Here is a 23,236-nt window from a genome sequence, read left to right on the forward strand (position 1 = left end):
CTCGTTTTGACTTCAGGGCCAGAACAATCCACTGCTACGAGATAAAAACGGCGAACCTGGGAAAGGTCAAATGCTGTGTCATTTGGATAAAGTCAGCTCTGCATCTGTGGCATTTAAGAAAAATATTTAAGGTCATAAACTGCAGCTTCATTTCCAAGGAAACAAAGCTCCCTACTCAGTTGTACGGTAGCTGGATAAATAAAAATTGACAAGACATTAAAGCAATAAATATAACACTCAGAATGATCAGACATTCTAATGTTAGGCTGTGTGGGTTTGAGCATTTGCCTTGTGTTTGTCTCCTTATTATCTGTTTTTCATTACTGAGTCTCTAAAATCTGTTTTCTTTAGTAGCTCCTCAGTACTTTTGATCCTAAGTAATTTTGCTGGTTTCCTTTTTTCTGGTCCATTTGAAACAATTTGGATAAGTAGTTTTATTCTAATCACAGCTGCAGGTTTTGGACTAGGTTTAGATTGTTTTTAATAGAGCTTGTGTTTTAAAAAAATATCAAAGTTTTTACATCTTAATATACAGTACAGACCAAAAGTTTGGACACACAGGTGTGTCCAAACTTTTGGTCTGTACTGTATGTAATGATATTTTAGATTCTGTGTGAGACTGATTTGTCACAGAATATAGCAGAGGACAAGCAAGATTCAAATCTAGATACAACAGTAACGGCCTAAAGTGACAGCTTGTAATCATTTCACTGAGCTGAAAATATCTTGTTTTGTAACGCCATCTTGTTTGCAGAACAACAACCAAAATGCTTGTGCAACATATGCAAAAAAATCTGAAAATTTTTGGAGCAAACAGGCATCAAAAGAAACACAAACTCTTCTGCAGAGAGCTCTGTTCACAAATTTTGATGATGACAAATATGAATTTGATGATCACTGAATATGTGAGACTCACTTAATATTTAATTGCGTTTGAAGAAACTATTGCAGATAAAAATCCAATCAGCTGACATGTACCCTGATTAAACAAAGTGTATTACAACTGCAAATCTCTTTGGGATCACATACAGAAAAGTGTCTAAAGTCTGAAAATAAACTGTGCTTTTAAACCTGCACACAAGTTTTAGATCTGGTTCAGCCCCATTTCACTACTGATGACTGTTACCATTCTGAACTAAAGGTTTCTGGCTTCTCTCGGAGTAAAGCTTTACTTCCTGGGGTCAAACATTGTGGATCCAGGCATTAAATGTAAACACTTTATCAAATATACAGTTACAGCGACCTGACAAAAGACAGCAAACACTGGATGTGAAAGTGTTTGATTGTTGAGGCAGTGATGGAAAAATATCCTAGGAAATTTCTTTTGAACTCATCTAGAAGATGTTCCCTGTGGTAATAAATTCAGTTTTATTCATAATGAGCAGCTGAAGCTGAAAATGTGATTCCGTTTGACATGATTTTTAATATTTATACTTGCTGTCTACCTCAGCGAAACACAGCTTCATTTCATCTTGAATATCTACACTCCTCACACAGAACAGATGTCTTTGTGTTCACCATCAGAGTCTGAATGAGTCATTCAAACAGGAACACAACACATTTGCATTTTTCCACATTATTCAAGTTATGTTTAGAGTCTTAATGTTCTATAAACTGAGAACGGGCTCATGCAGAATCAAAGCTATATTGACTTTCTGCCAGTGTAGCAGGAAGTCAATATAGTCTTTGAGACTAAGACTAAGACTACCTCAGGTTAAAACTTTTCATTCTCTAACATGTAAATGATTGCTTTATTTACCGGATAAAGACAAAATGAAAGTAGTTTTGTGATTGATTATTAGTTAATGCCATTTGTTAGTAGATAAATTAAATTAATTAATTTATTTACTTATTCCTTTATAGAGTTTGTTAATAATTTTCTATATATTTTTATCTACTTGTTTGGTCTTTTGTATTTGTATTTAAACAAACTGTACTGTTCTAAATGTTTTGAGTTTATAGTCCTTTTTTAATAATTAATTATCTATAATAGTCAACGTTTTCTTTGCTTATTTTTGTTGTGTATTATATTATCTGCTGTGATGAATGAAAGGATTTTTCTTGTTTCTGTCCTCCACAGGCTCTCTCACTACCACTTTAAATACAGTAAAGTCATGTATTTACTCTGATCATCTAAACATGTTTGACCTCTAGTGGAGATTTAACGCCTCCACATCTTTAGAGCCAAGTGCATTTGGTCCACTTTACCCCAAACCAGATGAAATCCTGCTCCTCTGGGCTCTAAAAGTTCACATTCATGAAAACAAAGAGGTCCCCAAAGGAGGACAACACAAACAGAGAGAGAGTCAAGAGTTATTTACAAAAACTGGACAGTATGGAGAAAATTTTAACTCTTGAGGCTGAATTACAAACTCAGAATCTGCTTTCTGACTCCTCCGTGAGATGAAAGTAAAAATTTTACCCCATCTTTGATGGCCTTTATCTACTGCATTAAGTCGCGATCCATTAGTTACATTTACGACACTGATGAGCTCTGATTTCTCAATACAGCTCATCATCATGCTCCCGAGCAGCAGACAGATGATTTTCTAGTTATAATCTGTTTATGCAAAGTGGACATTTTTAATGAGCTTTATGTTTTAAAAATGGTTTAAACATCATTTAGGCCATATCAGATTTACAGTTTTCCTGAGTCGCTTTGGAACATTTTTCAGAACAGATTTGAAATGTTCAAAACTACCTTTTCAATATCATTGTGCCAAAGAGAAGAAAAAGAGGAAAATGTGTGAGACTGTGGTGGAGGAATTAGGAGGCAAAACAGAGGAAGAGGAAGGAGAGGCTGATGACATAATGCCAGTTTCCATTGTTCCATCATTACGATATGGTTGGTGACCCACAAGACACCCTACTCCTTATTTCTTAAACCCACTGAGGAATTTTTCTCAGCATATTTATTGACACATATGATTACTTTTGATGATGTAAGAATTTTGAGAAAGAGGCTTTCTTTTGCAAGTAATTCGTGGTGTTTTGATGTTTGTACCAATTGATCTGAGACAAGTACTCACTGTTTTGTAAGTGTCGAGGATGATTTGAGAAATTCAACAAAGCAACTGAAAAAAAATTTAATCAACCAAAAAGGACTGAAAACTGGATGTTAACTGGACTAAAGCACTGTAGTGGGACCTTCCAGAAGCTGTGCAGAAACAAATGTCTGCCAGATTCAATCAATAAGCAATTTCTCTGGTAACAAAAGCTCTGGTAACATCGAAGATAACAACTACTTGGAGATTTTTCTGCTGAAGGTTGTCTGCAAGCTCTTGCATTGTGGTGTGCACTTACTTTTTCTCTATTATTATATTTTTTTAGTTCCTATATTAATGTTTATTACTTACTAAATAGTAACACATAGTCAGATTTAGTTTCATTCCAAAAAGCAGCGCTTCTTCTGTGAGCAGCAACACTGACGTCATCTTAAAATGAAAATCCCACAATTTATTTTCTGCCCTGTCTGCTTCCCCCTTCACACACACTCTAAATTTTGAACACCTTTTTGCAAAATAAATTAATTTTACATTAGGAGCTGACTCATAAACAATCAAGGTCCATATTGCACCACGAGGTCCACCTTTTTTTCTTCTTTTCTCTCCTCTTTTACTCTTTCTTTCCCAGACACTTGAATCCCTGTAGATTTTCTGAATGGCACTGTATGTGCCCTTCGTGTGTCTGCATAAATAGTCATTCTGCAAGTTCTCTATGGTTTTGCTCTTCGACAAACATGTTTACGTAAGAGGAGTTGTCATGGAGATGGATAGATCCATGACAACATGTTTTTAGCTTTCACATAGTCTACTCTAATTTTATCATGCTAGAGTCAGGACAGGAATATTTAGTGATTCACATTATCTTTGATAGATTTATATGATTTATTCTTGATTTTAGTGTCATTTTCTAAATTATTTGGTTAATCCCCCTGTTGGTTATTTCAACAAATGATGTTATAAAGAGATGAAGAAAAATATTTAATATAACACTATTTAAAAAACAATTTCTTTTCAATTCCTGAATGATAATCTCTGTTTTACTCTTTTTCTATTGATATTTTTTCTCTTTTTTTTCTCAAATACTTGTTAATTATTCGCCTGGAACACTTTGCTTAGTATAGAGTCTTTGGGCTCTAGCCTGTTAAGAAACAATTGTTTCCTGGAGGTGTGGATTCTGTTGCGGTTCTAAGTTTTACCCAATTACTAACGTTTGCCCATGACATATGCGACGCCAAGAAAGCATACAGGAAATTGCCTACACTGTAAACTATCATCCTCCACTGCAAATAGAGAAGTGCCAATCCGAACAAGGCAGCGGATATGTCAGTTCAATATCTGGAAGAATGGCCAACACGGACCGAATGGCTTTGTTCACTTCTTCCGCTGCCATTTCTAAAACTACAGGCAGACTACGGCGAAGAAAATCGACGTCATCGTTCACGTCTTCTCTTTCCGTTCGCTGATTGGCCTGGTCAAAAATCGTTCGGAGATAATCCGAGGCCAGGGGAGAAAGTAGAATGTGCTGGAAGCAATATTAAATTTTTTTTTTTTTGAGCGGAATTGCTCAAAGAGGCAAGTAGATTATGAGTGTCCACTTTTTGGAGACCATTTGTGATACTTCTAGGATTTTTATGCCAACTCATAGATGACATGTTTCCAGGTTATTGTTATTACTGTGATATGTTTTCCCTTACTTCTGATAGACTCTAGGGGGCGTGGCTAAGCAGGGAACCGGTGGCACATCTGAATTTATTCACTTCCTCAAGCCGCCTGCATATAATGAGCAGTCAGACGAGCCCTCTTTGTTTGAATGTCGAACGAAAGCGGTCGCATCAAGCTACTTGTGTCTTAGAGCAGTGTTTTTTGTGACAAGTCTTTCAGGGGTTCAGTTCTCAAAACATTATGTGCAAACAGCTACCCCTGCTGGACAAAGACGGTTTAACATCCAGAGACATGACGGGTAAAATGTTTCGTTAACACTTATATCTAGTTGTAGATATGAAAACTACGGCAAATTAAGAGGAATCAATTAATCTTAATAAATGCTATTCATGGTTCGTTCATTCATGTGTGCAGAATGTATTAATAAATTTGTCAAAGACCTAATGACTTACAAGGACATAGTTTAGGCAAGATCAATTAAATAAAATTTAGTTCCATCTGTTTTGTTTATTTCCTAGAAAGAAGTGATTTCGTTGTTCTTGTTTAGATGTCCTTACCTCACTGTGTGTAAACCACACAATGCCAGTGTTGCGTAAGATCTTAACTTGTGGCAAAATTCTTTAGATGAATGTGGGTTTTGAAAAAACATTTTTTAGATAAATAAAACAAACTAGCTGACTAAATCTGGAAAACAATATTTCTAGCACTGCAGAAATCTTTAACAAAAACTGGACAAAATCTGTTGGTTAGCTGTAGTGAGCTACTTTTATCACAAGATGGAACCAACAACGCATAAAATTCCACGCATTTACCTTCATCACCCATGAAAATGTAATCATGTAAAAATCTTGTACATTTCAAGTCAGAAGTTTTGAGTTACATTTAAAAATTGCCAGACAAAGTTAAACATTTTAGTAAGTCAAATTTCTTTTACTTCTAACAGACTGATTTTAGCTCTGATTTGCATAAAGTTGGATATATTTAAAATTAAACTAATCTGATATTTAGGTTCTACAATTATGCAATTCTAAATATCGTTGAACAAAAACACAAAACAGATTCGACGCTGTCGTCATTGAATTAACAATGATGAAACCACAAGTTGAGTTAGAAAGTTTTAATGACCTCTTAAAGCCACTGGGTAACACTAATAATGAGTTTATTCAAAAGGCAAAGTGGAAATCAAACATGCAAATAACCTAGCAGCTCATCAGGAGTGCTCTGATTTATCCTGCAACAATCACATGTTGGTTCTTGTGTGGGTGCAGAGAAAGTCTGTTGATTGGTAATGATTAGAAATGAACAGAGTGCAGAAAGAAATATAAAAGGGAGAGCAGCAGGAGAATGGCGACAGCAGCTTCCCAGGGATGAGGAGATTCCTCGAGAAAGCAGGCAGTCGTGCATCCTTGAAAATCAAAACTGCTTCAGATATCATTATCACAACGATAAATAACAAGAAAAACACCTTAATTTCATATAAATCTATTATAAACTTGTAATTTCTGAATATCAATCATATTGTCTATTAAACTATTTAACGTACCTGTAAAATCATGAATACCTAACGTTTATTTTTAGAAAACAACCTCCATGCACTTTTAACCTTAAATGAACTTAAAAATACAGCAATCATAAATCCTTATTTAATTTTTCAGCATTTTAGCACTAGAGGCAAGAGGCTCTGACAGTGTTTTGTGGACAGGGAGAGGACTATCAGGAGTTGACAGATGGAGGAAACTCAGCAGCAGAAGGAGGACTGAGTGGTGGAGAGCAAAATGATGAGTAGCAAATGATCTGGTTATGTGGGTGACACGTTGAGGTGACAACTCGGGGTGACACTTCAGGATAACACCTCGAGGTGACATAGCAGGAAAACATGGATGAAGAGAAGGGAGAGTCTCTGAAGAGACTGCTGCTGTGACACATGCAGAAACAAAATGTTTACATTTCTCCACCGAGTCTGCGCTTCACCAAATCCTGAGGACTTGAGAAGTCTAGGTGTCTTGTTGTAGGATGATGGAAGGAGATAAATCATCTGCAGAAGAACGCTGCTCCAATCTGTCAAGGAGTTGGATGAACCTTGAGATTTACAAACTTCACCTATTATTAGGAAATATGGAGCACAATCAGATGAACGACATCATTAAAAGAGTTTGATGGATCATTTTTATTTGCCTCGAAATCATTTTGCACCTTCTGGTGTTAATTCCTGGTTCCTGAAAGAGTTTAATTTAAGTTGGGGCTATGAAAATAAAATTATACCTACTAAATAAAAACATGTTTTTTTACTCTGTGGCCTTCATCCTCCAGGGTTGCACTGCTAAATAGGCTTAGCTCAATCTTTTACACCTGATCTCTGCTGTGTGTCAACATTTGACTCACAAAGTGCCAGACAAGTTGAATGTTACATGAGTTCAAGAAGAAATTACATCTGATATAATTACAAATTATACAGAAGAAATCTCTTGACATTTGAAGGGTATGTGTATGATCTGTCACTCCTTCAAAGGAATGAGTATTCCTATTTCTAGTACACCTTTTTAGTTCCACTCAACTTTCTATCAATATGCTTTTTTTGGACAATGTTTTAACTACAGTCAGAGTTAGAATGAAAATGTTTAGAAAATCCAATTTAAAGTCAATTTAAATCTAAAGCCAGAAAGATTTTTTATTAGTGTGACAATAATCAAAACGCTTGTGTGTGTGTTTCGGGGACATAGATATTTTCCACATACCCACTGACCTTGCTGCAACATGATGGTGGTGAGTGAAACTTTCTTTCATCTCAGCACCAGACACACAAAGCTTTTGCTGCTGCAGCCTTGGAGGCGTGCTGCCTGCTGGGTAAGTGCTGTTGTCAGGGCAGCTTCATCTCAGTGTTGGACGCCTCCCTACAGCCAGCAGCAAACCAGACTCCTGCTGCATGGCTTCACTCAGTCATATAAGAGAGCTCTGGCTGCAATAACGCTTGGCTGTGGACACTCCATCGTCCGCATGCAAGACATTGCATATTTATTCCTATATTTAGGGAATATTCATAAATTTACAGCAAACGTAATTAATGTGGAGTGATTCTGCCACATTTTGTCTGTTCCATTGTGTGCCAATTTATGAATAAAGATGTGTTCAATCCACTTGTAATTATAAATCTGTGAACCTGGCATTTGCAATATTACTAATTTCATGAATTTGAAAATGACTTCATATTCAAATTGTCATGGCATTGTCATTGTCACAAAAAAATTGTGAAATTCTTTAAAAATGCAAAAAGAGATTAGGGTGATGCTTCAGTCTGTCCTGGTGAAGAGGCAGCTGCATGAGATGAAAAGTGATGATGTGGATTGACTGGTCCGTCAACCCATCCCCAGGTTAAACAGATTATTATTTAAGGAATAAGATCATGGGTACAATGAGTTGAAATTAGCTTCCTGAATAGGTGGGATAGGAGCTGAACTCCTGATTTTCCACAAAATATTACTGAAATCTGGCCTTGTTTTTATAAACCCAGTGTGGTGTGTTGTATTGGATGCATCTTTACCAATACGTCACATGCAGTTGGTGTCACCCCAGTACATATGAAAAATATTTAGGTTTCTTTTTCAATCACTGGTTCTTCAGTGCAGCAATTTCTGTATTCTCCTAAAAATTTTTTATATTAAATTAGATTTTTTTTAATTTTTATTTTCAGTTACTTTTTTCACATTTCCTGCTGTTAGTTTTGATTCCTGTTGCCAGCAGGTGCTACAGATTGTGACTCACCCGGTCTGTATTACTGACGATCTTCCTCTTTATAAAGTTTGACTCTTCTCTGTGGTCATGGTTTAGTTTCTGTCTGTAGAATAGTTTTTTTCTGCATGTAGGGGCTCTTATTTAGTCAATTTAATTTCCTCCTTTTCTTCTTCCCTACAACAAAGTTAATGAGTGAGTTCACCTTTTGCTTTCTCCCTTTATCCTTCTGTCTTGCTGAGGTTTCTCTACATTCAGGCTCTCACTCATCACTAGACTAATCGGAAGCAGAACTGGTCTTCATTTTTCTAACATGCCAGGCCATGCAGAGAACTTTAAAGGGTTAGCATTAAAAATATCTTTAAATGAATGTTTTGAATGAATATACACAATGATCTATTGCACAGGTGTCAAACTCCAGTCCTCAAGGGCCGGTGTCCTGCAGTTTTTAGATGTGCCACAGGTACAAAACACTGGAATGAAATGGCTTAATTACCTCCTCCTTGTGTGGATAAGTTCTCCAGAGCCTTGCTAATGACCTAATTATTCTATTCAGGTGTGGTGCAGCAGAGGCAAATCTAAAAGTTGCAGGACAGCGGCCCTTGAGAACTGGAGTTTGACACCCCTGATCTATTGAATAAAACAACCCACATGAAAACGGATAGCAAACATATAAATTCAAATGTTCCTGCTATGTGTCTGTCTTCTAAGCTTTGCTAATATTTTAGACATTTTCTCCTGATTTTTTACTGAGATTTTCTTCCTTTATTCAATCCCAGTCTCTGTGTGACTAAACTAAAATAAGTCATTCATCTCAATTAAACACATTGGTTTCTCTCACTTATAAATTGAAACTGGTTTATCCTGTCCACTTACAGACTCAGATCTAAAGTTTGTCTACCGATTTATTCCAATGGGCAATCTGATATGCACAATATTTATCTATGAAAATTATTAACTTTGAGCTGCTAATTTTTGTCTTTATTCATTTATGTGGACTTTCTTTTCCTTCAAGGTGCCCATTTTTGAACATCTGTCTCTCACTTCTAGGACCACCCTTAAGTCTAAAAGTCCAGAGATAAGACAGAGGAATGAAGAATGTTCTGAAGAATCTAATCTGCTGATATTTTTGCTTTACCACCTCTTGATATATGAACAGATCAGGTTGTTTAAAGAAATAATAAGAAATATTATTTATTTTTTTTTTTTACTGAACCTTAGTGTGATGGACCGAGTTAAAAACAGGAGGAGTCACAGGACATATTAGAAAAATAGGGTTTTTTTATTTTAACCCAAATATTATAAATAACAAAAGATAAACTGAGCTCATAAAAGAGGTCAAAGAAACAAAACTGAACTCAGGCAAAAAATGTAAACAAACTGGCTGCACAAACAAACATAACTGACCTAACAAAGAAATGACACACAGGGGTTTATATACTGGCTGATTAGACCAATTAAGACACAATAGGTGTACCTAAACAGAATACAATTACAAATAACACAAAAACAAATAACAGTACAGCTAATTTTTGGCTAAACTAAAGACCCAAAACTGAAAATCAAAAATATTAAACTTTAAATACTAATATTTACTTAAATACAAAACTTATCTAAACAAAGAAGCTACAGATTCCCCCTTCCAGCAGGAACTAGTGGTAGAGTCCAATCAGCATTTAAGCCTGCTGAGCCCTGGCCCCCATCCTTTGTCTGGCAACTCCAAGGCAGGTAAGTACCGGTGGGAAAACAAACAGAATTAATCTTAAGCAAACAAAATTAACTTTAAGTTGATATAAATACATATGCTAACTAAATGTGCGCGCTAACAAATAGAACAAATGCATTCAAATCAACTAATAAATGTTTTTATTGAAACTAAATTGTTGTTGTGTTTATATGAAAAAATAAACTGTGCATAAAAAAAGAGTTACCGACATCAGAGTGTGGCCATGGATTTGGCCATCACACTTAGTTTTAAATTGCCTCACCAACATATACAATTCCCAAGCTTCTCCTTTGGTTTTCGGGTCCCCCCCCCCCCCCCCCCCCCCCCCAAACCCCTTCTGACCACCCCTTAAAAACTTTGTGGATGTGCTCCTGCTCAAGAAGACTCGGGAAGCTACAAATAAAATCGGTAATTAATAGACTGATGCACAGATCAGCGTGCATCAGTCCCTTTGCTATTTCTGATTAAGTTGCTGTGCATCCCGTCACGCCGCCAGGAGTTGTGCGCAGCTCCCCGGACGTGCTCGCGTCGCGCCGCGCCGCGCCTCCCCCTCTTTTCCTCCCGTTCTCCCTCCCTCCAAAGGTGACCGGGGAGTCGCGCTCCGTGCCCGTTATTTACCGTCCCGAAGTTGAAGCGGAACCTGACGCAGATCGGCTGATGGAGGTTCTCTGCTGGGCGTGCAGCTCCTCTCTCCATCCTTCCACCCTGCAGGTGAATCGTTCCTCACATGTTCGTCTCTGCGCTGCTGCGCTCTTCTTCGCCCGGGCTTCGTCTTCATCCAAAGTCATGTCCCCCCTGACGCTCAGATGTTGGTGAAAGGACGCGCATGCGTTGATTTATTTTGGAATACTAATTTTGCCTCCTAAGTTGCGTCCCTGCGAGTATCCGATGTGGAAGCCGCTGGCAGCATCAGAGTTGCCAGCAATGTGGATTACAGTCTGCAGCGTGTCTCTGCTCATCACTGTGGTCTGCGGTGCGCAAAGGTGAGATCTGACAGCAGCACCTCTGATTCCACACAGGCCTGAGTTTATTTTAAGTAAATCTGAACTGGAAATGCTTTCTCTGCTCCCCTCCCAATCTTTTAGCGCAAACGAACCCAGCAACATGTCCTACGTAAAAGCGACTGTTGACAAGTTGCTGAAGGGCTATGACATTCGTCTGCGGCCTGATTTTGGAGGTAAACTGCAGCCGGTTGCCATGTGGGGCTCAGCGGGGCTGCTGCGCTGCTTCCTAACGCTCTGCTGTCTCCACAGGAGCTCCGGTGGATGTGGGAATGAGAATAGACATCGCCAGCATTGACATGGTGTCTGAAGTCAACATGGTAAGTTTGAAAGCAGCGGAGGGTGGAAATGTGTGTTTTGCTTTGGTGCAGCGTTGCTCCTGAAGGAACTCCCCTCACTGCCTCCCACCGCCCCCCCAAAAACACACTCTCCTCCCTCCTTTTCCTCCTCGTCGTCTTCCTCCTGCTTTTCCCTTCAGCACCGTGATGAGATCCGCAATGTGTCAACCCCAATCCGCATGCATCAAGTCCTTCCCCGCGGTGTCACAGCCGGCGGTGGCTGAGAATTAACAAGGCAGGCAGCTGAGAGGCTGCTTAGCGATTCCACGCACGATCTGCGGCCTCAGCGCGGCGTGTGGGACAGAGAAGGTGATCAGAAACACACAGACGGGGTGGGGGGTAAAAAATACGAATCCTTTTTCTGTGCGTGTTCTGCTCGTTTTTAGTCTCAGCGCAGTAATTGCATAACAGCTGTCAGAGAGCAGGCAGCGGGGCTGCGAGTCTGTCTGCAGAATATGATGTGACCACTTCATACAGAGCATGAGTACAGCGCTGCCAAGGTGCACAGAGGCTGAGAGAGTCTGACAGATTCACACGTTTCCCCTCCCCACGCACTCTGGCATAAACACACTTTGACTGCTGCATGTTTGACTGAATGAAGATGTAACCCAAACACACTCACACACACAGAGTTGAAATGGGGGGATTGGAAAAAAGTTTGAAGTCAAAGCTGATGGGCTGGTTTATTGAACCTTTCTTCTAAGGTTGTACCTCTGATGTTGACCAAATGACTTTGAAAGGATAAAAAATGAAAGGTGGCAGGCTTTATAGTTTATCTAAACGAACTTGAAATAACACTACCATGGAAATCTGTGTAAATGTGCAAATGCCTTTTTCTTTTTTGCATACTTAACTTAGTTCTACTTACAATCACCTTCCACAACTTTATGTACGCATTTTCAAGCCATCTAGGTGTGATAAAGAAGTCTCACTAAATTTCAAGTCAAGTATCTGAACATGGAATACAATTTGAACAATTCCAAATTAAGGTGGTTTTGAATCTCTCATGTTACAACCAAAGTAATGCTACTGGTCTAGTCCTGGTTAAAACCAGCCCCTTGTTCTAAGTTATTTACCTCATAGATAGGGTCTGAACCCTTTGCTATTGAGAAGTTATTGCTTCAGTTGAAGTTTTAACTGTTACTCAACTAACATTTGCCTCTGACATGTAAGGCGCCAGTTCCACGCTACAAAACTTAACGAAAATTGCCTGCAGTTTAAACAACCATTGTCCACCGTGAAGCCAAACCAGACGGCTGTTAATGTTATTTTGTGGCGGATACAATGTATATATTTCACACCTGAATGTATACTGACTTCCACAATTTCAATGTTTGTAAGCGTGGCAAATGTGGACTGAATGGCTTTGTTAACTTTCTCCATTGGTTGACAACAGTAAGCCAAATTACCATGTAAGGTGGTTCTAACACCACCACATTGCATGTCACCCGTACAATCATAATAGTAATGCAGTACCAACTCGGTATTGTGAATTGATAAAATCTCTTTAAAGGATGCTATGTGGATTGCATTAAGTTATTGACTTTACAGCAGTTCCTCATACTGAGCTAGTGTCAGTAGAAAGGAGCAAACGCCTTTCAACATCAGCAAACCTTCATTCATTTGAGTATTTAAGATGTAAAAAAAAAACTGGCGACTAAAACTCATAGCTCAGGAGTACTTTCTAAGTTCTAAGTACAAAGAGCAGTAGATGCTCCAGTAATAATTAGAAGTAAGGTTATCCTATCTTTTCTTGTTAGTACCCCAATAATTAACACACGTGGACAATAGGAACATTAAGGATCTTAAATCCTGCCCTCTGAGTAGTTTAAGTTACCTGAATGGTTTGAAAGAATTGGTAACTTCAGTAGTTGTGTGTACTCTGATATAAGTTCAGTTATATTATATAATTATATATTTTCAGTTTTGAATTCAAAATTCCAAATTAAAAGCAGGAACAGTCTGTTCCTGTTGGAGGAATTTCCCTCCAAAGTGTAAATGTTGACTTAGAAAAAGAGATCTCAAAACCCCAAATAGCTGCTTCAGGGTTTAATGTGTAAAATTCAGTAATAAACGGTTTATTTGCTCTGCTGCCAGTTTGAGTCTCATTAAATCATCACGCTCACAGCGCTGTCTAACCTTAGTTAGTGAACATCTTGTTTGAATGCATAAAAAGCAGAGTAATGTGCTATTACTTGTTCATGCTGCTAATCGTTGCCAATTCTATCAACACCTTATGCTGATTTTCTGACTTGCAACTGCAAAACTGTTGTGTGATTCACTTCCACAACTGATGCAGACGTGAGACTGTGAGTGGTTTTTACAGTCTAACTGTGGAACTAAGAACTCTAATCTTGAAAGTTAGAGCTTTCTATTGCTTGTTTTTGGATAAAACTAGACTGTTTTCCCAGCTAAAAAGTCCTGGGGAGAAAAAGGGAGCATCGATTGTACAAGAAGATATGGGACGGCGGTTCCTTTTGCTAAACTTTCTCTATACTTCGTGTGTCCTTCTCTATTTATCCCCTGGGTATGTGATTCGGCACCCTGCCAGGCTGGTGACAATAGAGACGAACAGTCAAACCAACCTCATGGAGATAACTTATGTCGGCTGTTAGTCTCCCATGATTCTGCCTCCTGTACCCCAGCTGGAACTTCTCCTAAATATGTTTTAATGAGTCTGGAAAGGTGGCTTTGTAATCTAATTTTATCTAATCTGATCTCAGGGTTTTCTTGGATGCATCTCTTTAGATTTTTCTTTTTTCTTCTTCCTGGGAATAACCTGTTAAGAGGAGGACCTTCTCTGAAGGAACTAGAGTGCTGTGAAAATTTATTTACATACTTCTTCTGTTTGTGGTTGTTGCGTTTAAATTTTAAGATCACCAAAAAAATGTCAGTTTCAAATTTGAGTAAGCCTTGACACAGAAAGTTTTTTGTTGCTTTAATTCATTAAGGGAATAAAACAGTTTAAACCACCAGGGCCCTATTTGAAAATGTAATTGCACCATGGGAATGACTTCCATCATGTCTTTGAGATAACTGGCTGTGTGTTTTTTGCATTTCGATAAATTAATTTTGACCCACTCATCTTTGCAGAAGACTGGAGAGTAAATTTTGACTATGCCACACCAAAATGATTAATTTGCTAATTTTGCTTGTCTTTTCCTGAGCCTTTCAGAGGTGAACTTACTGCTATGTTTCAGACCATTGACCTGAGGCATTACCCAAGTGCAGTTGAGTTTAAGGTCCTGTAATGATGGTTGGACAATCTCCTTTAGGATTTGTTAACTAGGCAGCATAAGTCATGGTTCTACAGCTTACTGAAAACCATTTCAATTGTGAAGACACCAAGCAGCTCCTGACCATAATATTACCCTGAAATACTTGTAAGTCTTTTGAGATGTTGAACTCTCACCCAAGGATGCAGTTTTTATCCTGTATCTTTTTTTATTTTATCTTTTATTTTTTAAAAATCCTGACACTGCTTGAGATACGGGAGGGCTGATGTGCTTTAGTTCTTCTGAGACCTCATGGATGAGTTGATGGGCTTTTGAAGAAACATTGGAAGTCCAGCCATTCCATGGAAGGTTCACCACAGTTCCTTGTTTTGTCCATTTGTGGATAAAAACTCTCACCATAGTCTGCTGGAGTGTACAATTTTTTGAATTTTCTTTATAACTCTTTCCAGTCTGAATAATCCCAATAAGTTTATAAAGATGAGGTCATGATGTGTTGTCTTTTGAGATCTTTTAGCCTACTTCATGTTGTCCAACAGATTCTTACAGTTTGGGCAGTCGGTTGGTTTTTATGATGTAAAGCACTTTGAACTACCATGTTGCTGAAATGGATTTTTGTAATTAAATATTTTATGATTGTACAAGCAGTCATAATATTATCACACAGAGCCAAGTTTCTTTGAATATATTTCCACTTCTTAATTAAAATGACCACATGAAAGGAGATATTTATATATATTCCTTGAGGCCTGGAAACACTAGGATACCTCAAGAAAAGTTACAAATGGACTTTAGATAAGCACATGGAAGAGGATAATTGATAAACCTATGAGAAGTGCTTTTCTTCTGAATGTCTTTCTATAGTGCAGTTTTAACAACAACAAAGGTTACTTTAGGAGTTCAGTTCCAAGTAGTCCACCTTTACTTCACATGCATGAATCAGAATAATCCCATTAAGGGATTTATCTTGATATATCACTTCCTTGTGATATTCCTGTTACTGTTGGTGGACCATACAGTGTTCCCAGGCTGGAAGACATGCACAGTCTCTCCAGTGATTTCTCAGTTTGTGCCATCCCTCTGTCTGTTTTTTGTAGAAAGGTATAAGGAAAAATACGGATTTCAGTTCAAAAATACTTATTTTATTGATTCCAAAGAGCAATTAAATTAAAATTAAACACATCCAGAGTGCAGGTGGGTCCTAAACCCTAAAAGAAAACTCATTTTTGTACCTAAATGAAAGCAGCCACGTTTCCTTCAGTTAAAAGATTGCTAAACTTATGAACAGATGGGGTGAATCAGATTTATTTTTAACAGAAAAGAAATGTGAAGAAGATAGTTTTATCTAACTTCCTCTGTCTTTGGTAACTAACTTGCTCTGTCTTTTTAGAAGAATTTCAGCAGGTTTACTACCTCAAGACTTTGTAGTTTTTGTATTTTAACTCACGGTAGATCTGTCAATATTTTTCTACAATTCATGCAAGCTGAAACAGTGATTCATAATTATTTGCAAGTCTTGATTTATCGATCATCACTTTGACTCTGGTGCACAAATACATGTTGGAAATGAGCTACAGTCAATTTCAGCTCATGGAGGCTTAAAGAGTCACAGTGGCAAGTTCTAGCAGCTACTGCCCGGCCCAGCCATGAAACCATGATTCATTAATTCATCCTGCTGCAATTGTGTGGGCTTCTAACGCTGTTTAAATTCACATTTGCACCTACTAAGGCTGTGATATCACAATAGTTTCTGCACGTCTACCACCACTGCTGCTGTGTGAGTTAGAACAAACCGTGAGTTACAGAGTGAAACTGAAGTGTTTGTCAGAAGATGTTCAGATAGGAAGAGTTGGGTTTAAATCCGATTTTGTTCTTTAACACAAATCTGTTGAGAATGTTTGTACTGGACAGAAATCCAGTTTTTAAATATTGTATTATGCATTGTTACAAAATATTATAGCAGTCTGCATTGAGCTGCATGTGTGCTGGGTTTTTTTTGAGGAGAGGTTCCAATTCTTGTGGAGCAATGAATTTAAAGGACATAGGTCGGCATTTTTACTTTTTACTTTTTCTTTTCAGTTGTCTGTTCAATTTATGACTCAGTATTGTTCAATAGAGAAACACACTAAAAAAAAAAAAAAAAACTAGCACATGATGGCCTAGAATGCTGCTGAAGACTTACTGGTTTGGTCTGGATCTGGTTTAAGTTGTTAAATTTAATTTGTTTCATAATTCAGGATAAAAAAAATGTTTCCAACGGTTTTTGATGGGTGAGAAGAAATGACCTCTTCCTACCTGTATTTACTTATATGCAGCTAAACAGTGTTTTTTACTTCAAAATAGGATCTTCACACCTAAACTGCTCATGCCATCCTTTTTCTGTCACTAGTAAGAAGCCAAACATTTGTCTGATATATCCTCATTAAAGTAACATAATTTTCTTTATGAAAACAATCTGTTCTGTCAATACTGTAAGACACTGCCAAATGATCTGTTTGCAGGGCTCATAGCCATATAAGGTAGTGCTTCGCTGTTTTAACAGGTGTGATTCAAAATGGGTTTTTTTAAACAGGTTTTAAGATAATTTTCCCAAGATCAATTTTTTTCATTCTTCCATGATTTGTTTGTTTTCTGGCTCTAAAATATGGTGATATATCCTCTGTGATGGAAAAAATTAATGTGAAGAAATATGACTTGCCAAATAGCACTTATACGTTTTTTTTTTTGCTTTATCACCCTTTAATTTATACTTGACTTCTCATGCACTTATTTGGTGGTTACACCTCATCACTTGTTCAGCTGAAGGTCAGCAGGGAAAGAGGTGGAAGGTTCAGTCCCTGGTCTCGCCGTGATTTAACTTTTCTTGGCAGTCTCAGGTTATGCATGTCTAAAATTAGAGGTCTAATAATCCTCTAATAAACTCACTTCACTTTTAGACTTAATATGTCTGGATTTGAGGCTATGTCTGCAGTTAATTCAGATCTAATTTCCACAAAACAAAGCTCAGCAGATAAGAGATGTTCAGGGAAAATTTGGGAGAATTTGTTTCAGTTTATTCCTCTTTTAGAAAAATGAATACAATACAAAAAAGATATGTGGACAAGTCTTTTTTTTGGTTTTGCTCTTCCTTATTTTCACTAATAACTTTACAGATGAATCCTTTAACATATGGACAAAGGACAAAGCAGCTCACTCAGCGTTCCCTAAGGACACGTCTCATGTCATTTTGAGACAAATCAAGCACTCTCGTCTCTGACACTGACGCGACCCCAGTGGACAGGGCTTGTACCACTCGTGAGGCACAAGTGAACTTGGCAGTTAGTGAACAGATTACAGGCGGGTTTTCAGATCATTGTCAGGTCTCTGCTGGTCTAAGTCATCAGACATGGTGTGCTGTCAGAAGAAAGGGCAGCTGGGGAGGTAAAATAACAGTGATGCAGCATGATGTTTGTCTAAGAGTGATGAAATGTGGCACCCTGTGGGGGTACAGGACTTAAGAAAAAGACATGAGCATGTAAATGTGTTTTAGGCTTGCAAAGGTATGTGCATACAAACAGATTTCATCCAGCGATGTAGTCAGTGTGAAAAGCTAAAGAGTTTGGGAATACATTAAAACTCATTGTCTAATCTCAATTCTCAGATGTCTTATTGTCACCAGTTTCACATATTTAAACCATTAGTATTTTATTTTCAGAAATGTGTGTGTGTGTGTTTCAGAGATGTTTGTGAAATACAGTGATATGTATTTCAATACATATCACTCTTTTTGTCATTAAAGGATTTTGGATTGTTTTGCGACCCGTTTATCATTTAATCCACACCATATGAAGACTTTTATTTTTTGCTAGTGCTGAGGAAAAGAATTATCATCTAGGGGGATTTAGTGTGTTCTTGTTGTTGTTTTGGCTGCTGTGTGAAATGATGAAATATTCTCTGGCAGAAAACATCACCCAAGATGCTTTAGGAGGCTTGCATCTGAAAAAAAAAAAAAATCGATGCAATCAACACATGGCCAATAGAGACCTTGTTAGCTGCTAATGAAAATTACGTTAAGTCAGGATCAAATTTCCACTTTTCATTGCTTAAAAGCAGAATGTATGAGATGAATTTTAATATCTTCCACACATTTCCTCTCAACATGTTGAGAGTGTGCTGTGTTTTTAGAGCGAGTCATGGGTTCTGCGTTCATCCAGCCAGTTGGTGCTATCGATCAGGACAGAGGAGTGATGGGTCTAGCGCCACTGTGGGATTAGGATTTATGAGAAGCAGTGCGGACCTCTCTTCATCTCTGCATGGAGAAGATATCAAGGTGTCAGAGGAAGATATCAAGGTGTCAGGATTTGCTCAGTTAGACACAGGAGGTTAGGGGCTGAGGGGAGACCAGGCACAAGTTGTTGTAAGGCTCTGAATAGAAACTCATGTCCTTTTGTTTTTTTAAATATAAAAATGTGTGAACCTCCACATAAAGCATGATTTCATTTACCTTTTGTTTACCAAAGGGTAAGTAAAAATTATGTTTTGATTAACTTTATTAAAACATCTTCATTTTACCACAGACACTTAATTGGAGGCAGCTGAAATGGAACAAAGCCACTACTGTAGATAGTCAAACTGTTTTTATAATGTCTAATTAGGACTTAATTTCTATAGATATACAGTAACTCAAATATATTCTTACTAAAAAGAAACCTTTTTAGAGAAAATCTTTGCTATAAAGAACTTGACAGTCTCAGATTTACACACAGAATAGAAACAGTTCAAGTCAAACCTACCAGTGTGATAATCACAGCCTCATATGTCACTGCAGCTCTGCTTGCTCGGAATAAAAATGCCGTGCCTGACCACCTGATTAAAGGAAGTTCCATTAACCTCCTGTTTAATGTCTCTGTCCGTCTGCTCAGACTGGAAAGTGGAAACCAATGAAGTCAAACCACAACATGTAGACTGAGAGCCACTTTTCTACTTGTTTTAACAACTTCAGCAGGCATTTGTCAACCATATGAACTATAGAATCTCACATTGTCAATGCATGGTCTTCTGCAATGCTTAATTTGTAAATCAAACGATTCCAGAATGCAAACATTCATGCATGTGATCATGCTCACAGCGGTCCATGTGAGACAAGGATTAACTGAGGTCAATATTCATACCAGAACTGACAAGCAACAAAATGCTTAGGTTTACATGCTGCTCTAACTTTTAGATAAAGTATTCCGGCTGTTCATTGCAACTGGTTGTGAGCTCGAGCCTTGGTACAACAGACTGATTATTTTGTCTCTCACCCACAGCTCTAGTAACTGCTCCAGATCTTCATTATCACTGCCTTTGTGCTCAAATTAAGCCCTGGTCTTCCACTACAAGATTGTCTTGTGGGTGTAAAAGGTTCAAGTAGGAAACTCCGAAAGTCCTCGCCTTAAAACTTCTCTTGAACAATCACTTAAACTGTAAGTTGCCAGTTTGAACCTCCTCTCTGTCAGTCTTAGTTGTGTTCTTAGACAAGATAGTTCACCTGACTCGTCTGCTGATGGTGATCAGAGGGCCTAGTGGTGCCGGTGCATGGCAGCCTTGTTTCTGTCAGAGTCCCTCAGGGCAGCTGTAGCCACAGTGCAACTTGCCATTGAATGTGTGAGTGAATGACTGTAGTGTGAAGTGCTTTGGAGTATGCTACTACAGCCACTTACCATTTTGTAACCTGAAAATAGTTGTCAGTTTTTGAGGCTTGCATTATGAGTCAGTGTAGTTAGGAATCAACTTTGGTTGAATTGCATTAACATCCAACCACCCATTCTTGGATGGCCTTCTCCTGTCGGCAGACAAAGAGCTGCCTCAAGGTTTCTACATGTGGAACCTTCTCTATGGTGGCAGCCACTGAGTGCTTTTAGCAGATGTCCAATCTGGCTCCTTATGCAGACTTGACCTATCCATAAGGTGAGATCAGTCTAATTTCACCTGTTTGTATTTATCTCATTCTTCCGGTGGTTACCCACAACTCATGACTATGAAGTCAAGTTCTGCTCGCTTAATCATAGCCATGACCGCAATCTTTCTGGTATCCTGGTTTATTTTTTTTACTTTTTCTTTGCTTATGAATCCTTTCAATTCTAAATGTAATGCAATAACATATCTCTGATCCTTCCTCAAATCGCCAACTTCTCAAGTAAGAAGGGTCTCTCAAAGGCCCCAGAAGTTATCTTGTTTAGAGCATTTTAATTTCTCAGTGAAACATCAGACAAAATGTAATTCAGTAATTCAAAATTACAAAGTTCCTTTTCTGGAATAGGCATATTGGCATCTCATTCTGGATTTCGTCCAATGTGAAATCATGCAGGTAAGTAGCAACGGATTGTGTTTTCATCTGTGGGCTACAGTCTGAATGACCTTCAAGAGACCACATTCGTGTGAACTCAACACTGAAACCAGGCATAGTTGGGACTATTGAAACTTTGACTGGATAGCAGTCATTTTGGGCCTAGGTTCGATTGGCATTTGTTGAAACTTGGTTTAAAGACAGACTGTTTAAACTTTTATCTGTAGTTATTTAAATACCAAACGAAAGGAAAAGAGCATGCTCTTCTTTTGCTGTGGGAGTGATATCAGCAGGGCTTTTCTCCAGCTTCTGTCCCAGAGCCAAAGTGTTAAACTTTGCTTTCAGCAAACTGTCTACATGATTAATGTTTTACACTTTGCTTTGCATGAGCAGCAAGCTACAAACTCACTTTATCCGCTAACTAAGAAACGTAGTCGCCCTAAGGGACATCTGATTGACACAAATGTGTATTGATTGATTCCACCAGTGAGTAGTGGAGTAGAACAGGGAAATGGGTGGCAGCAGTCATGGGTGCCAATGTGATTGGGCCCTTCAGGAAGTCACAGAAAATCTGTTTGGCACACAGGAAAGATTCTGTGCTTAATTAATCCTACAGAGGGCTCAGCACTAATTTGTTAAACTTCAACGATTCTGGTAATAACCGTAAACTAAACAGTTTTCCCTTCATTTGACTAACGTATTTAAATCGCTTAAGACACTGGTAATAGTATAAACAACCAATCTCTCAAATAAAACATATTCCTTTTTGCTTCATATTTGGACTAACTTGATTTGTCCTTGTGATTGTTTCTGCCAGAATCTTGATTTGTAGTGATTTGCCTCTGTCTACCTGTATGAGAAAGAGCTGGGGTTGGCATGGAAACAAGGAAAAGGATGGTGGTTGGTTTGGCAACTGTGAAAGCCCTGATGGGTGGAAGACAGCAGATGATTAGCATCTGTATTCTTATTGATCTTCACATCACTGGTTTTTGCTATATTAGAGCATTTCTGGATATTTGGTCTGACCACAGGATTCAGGAAGGCAACACGTGCTCTGTTTACTATGTTATCATTTATGGTAAGACCTAACCAGCCGGTCACGTCAATACAAGCTTTATTTCTTGTGTTGTTTCAAGAGCCCAGCATGGTTGGACTGACATGTCGAAATGTTCTCATCATCGCAGTTGTGTGATGAAAATTGTCATTTTGTTCTGAGCTTCATGTCATCCACTCCTTTTCATAACCTTTCCAAAGAGCATTTTGCCCCCCTCTGCATGCAAAACAATTGCGTGATTGGCCTAAATTTTGTGGGTGTGTTTATGTAGAAAATATAAATGGACCAATGGGGTGATAAGCCCACTGACAGGCTGGCACCTACAAACCGACTTCCAGAAGTCGGTTTTATGATGTATAGATTAGGATGGATAGTTTGCACAGTCATTGTCAGAATCAGCGAGGAACTATGAACTGTTGAACCAAAACACCAAACTACTTACAGTATGCTTTCTGTTATTTTTTGGCTTCCAGTAACATGTAGAAAAAGAGATTTTTCAGCTTTTTGCGTTCAGCTTTTTGCCAGGTAGTGTATGTTCCAGAGCTGCAAACCCCTGATTATTACTTTGATATTTCAAGAGTTCATAGTTGTATTTGCCTGACTTGAGATCAGGATGTGTTTTACATCATGTGTCCTGGTTCTGCGGAGGTTTCAGTATTTTTCTGATTAGAAAGTGATGTTGCCTTTCCTCCTACCTCACTTTGTAATCCCTTTTCTGATGTTTGCTCAGTTTCCGCCAAAGATGGTTATAGATAAGGATGAATTAGGTCAAACCGTAGCACACTGCAATGAGGTTATTGCAGCACAAGACCCTTTGCCGCATTAAGATGAAAATATAAGGGTAAGTCAAACCCACAGGATAAAGAAATGGAACAAGTGCAATAGTGTTACAGAGAGATATTTTCACAGATTAGGTAAATGTTTAAAAGAAAGCAAAGCTTTAACATTTGGTCATCTAGGTTTGGTGCCCACATGAGGTGCAGGTCAGTGTGGTTTCACTGCAGTAAGGAAGCACCTCCTGTCCCTGATTCTAGGCTGTAAGTACTCAGTATTCGGTTCACGTTTAGGCTATCACTCAGCCTCTGAAACACCAAGGTGCCACCTTGATGATGGACAAGTGGGTGCTGAGGGGAACAGCTGCTTCTAATAATAGTTGTATCCCCGAAGACACTGTAAACCCACCC

General features: G+C 38.3%; 1 protein-coding gene across 1 annotated transcript in view; it reads left to right on the top strand.

The window, feature by feature from the left end:
* Nucleotides 1-11,007: 11,007 nt before the first annotated feature.
* The window catches only part of gabrb1 (gamma-aminobutyric acid type A receptor subunit beta1), a 34,346-nt gene continuing 22,117 nt past the window's right edge, over nucleotides 11,008-23,236 (top strand). The window contains exons 1-3 of the mRNA XM_032547722.1: nucleotides 11,008-11,102; nucleotides 11,205-11,296; nucleotides 11,373-11,440. Of these exons, the coding sequence (XP_032403613.1) occupies nucleotides 11,008-11,102; nucleotides 11,205-11,296; nucleotides 11,373-11,440 (255 nt within the window). The remainder of the gene's footprint in view (nucleotides 11,103-11,204; nucleotides 11,297-11,372; nucleotides 11,441-23,236) is intronic.

This window comes from Xiphophorus hellerii, chromosome 19 (assembly GCF_003331165.1).
Source record: "Xiphophorus hellerii strain 12219 chromosome 19, Xiphophorus_hellerii-4.1, whole genome shotgun sequence".
Classification (NCBI taxonomy): domain Eukaryota; kingdom Metazoa; phylum Chordata; class Actinopteri; order Cyprinodontiformes; family Poeciliidae; genus Xiphophorus; species Xiphophorus hellerii.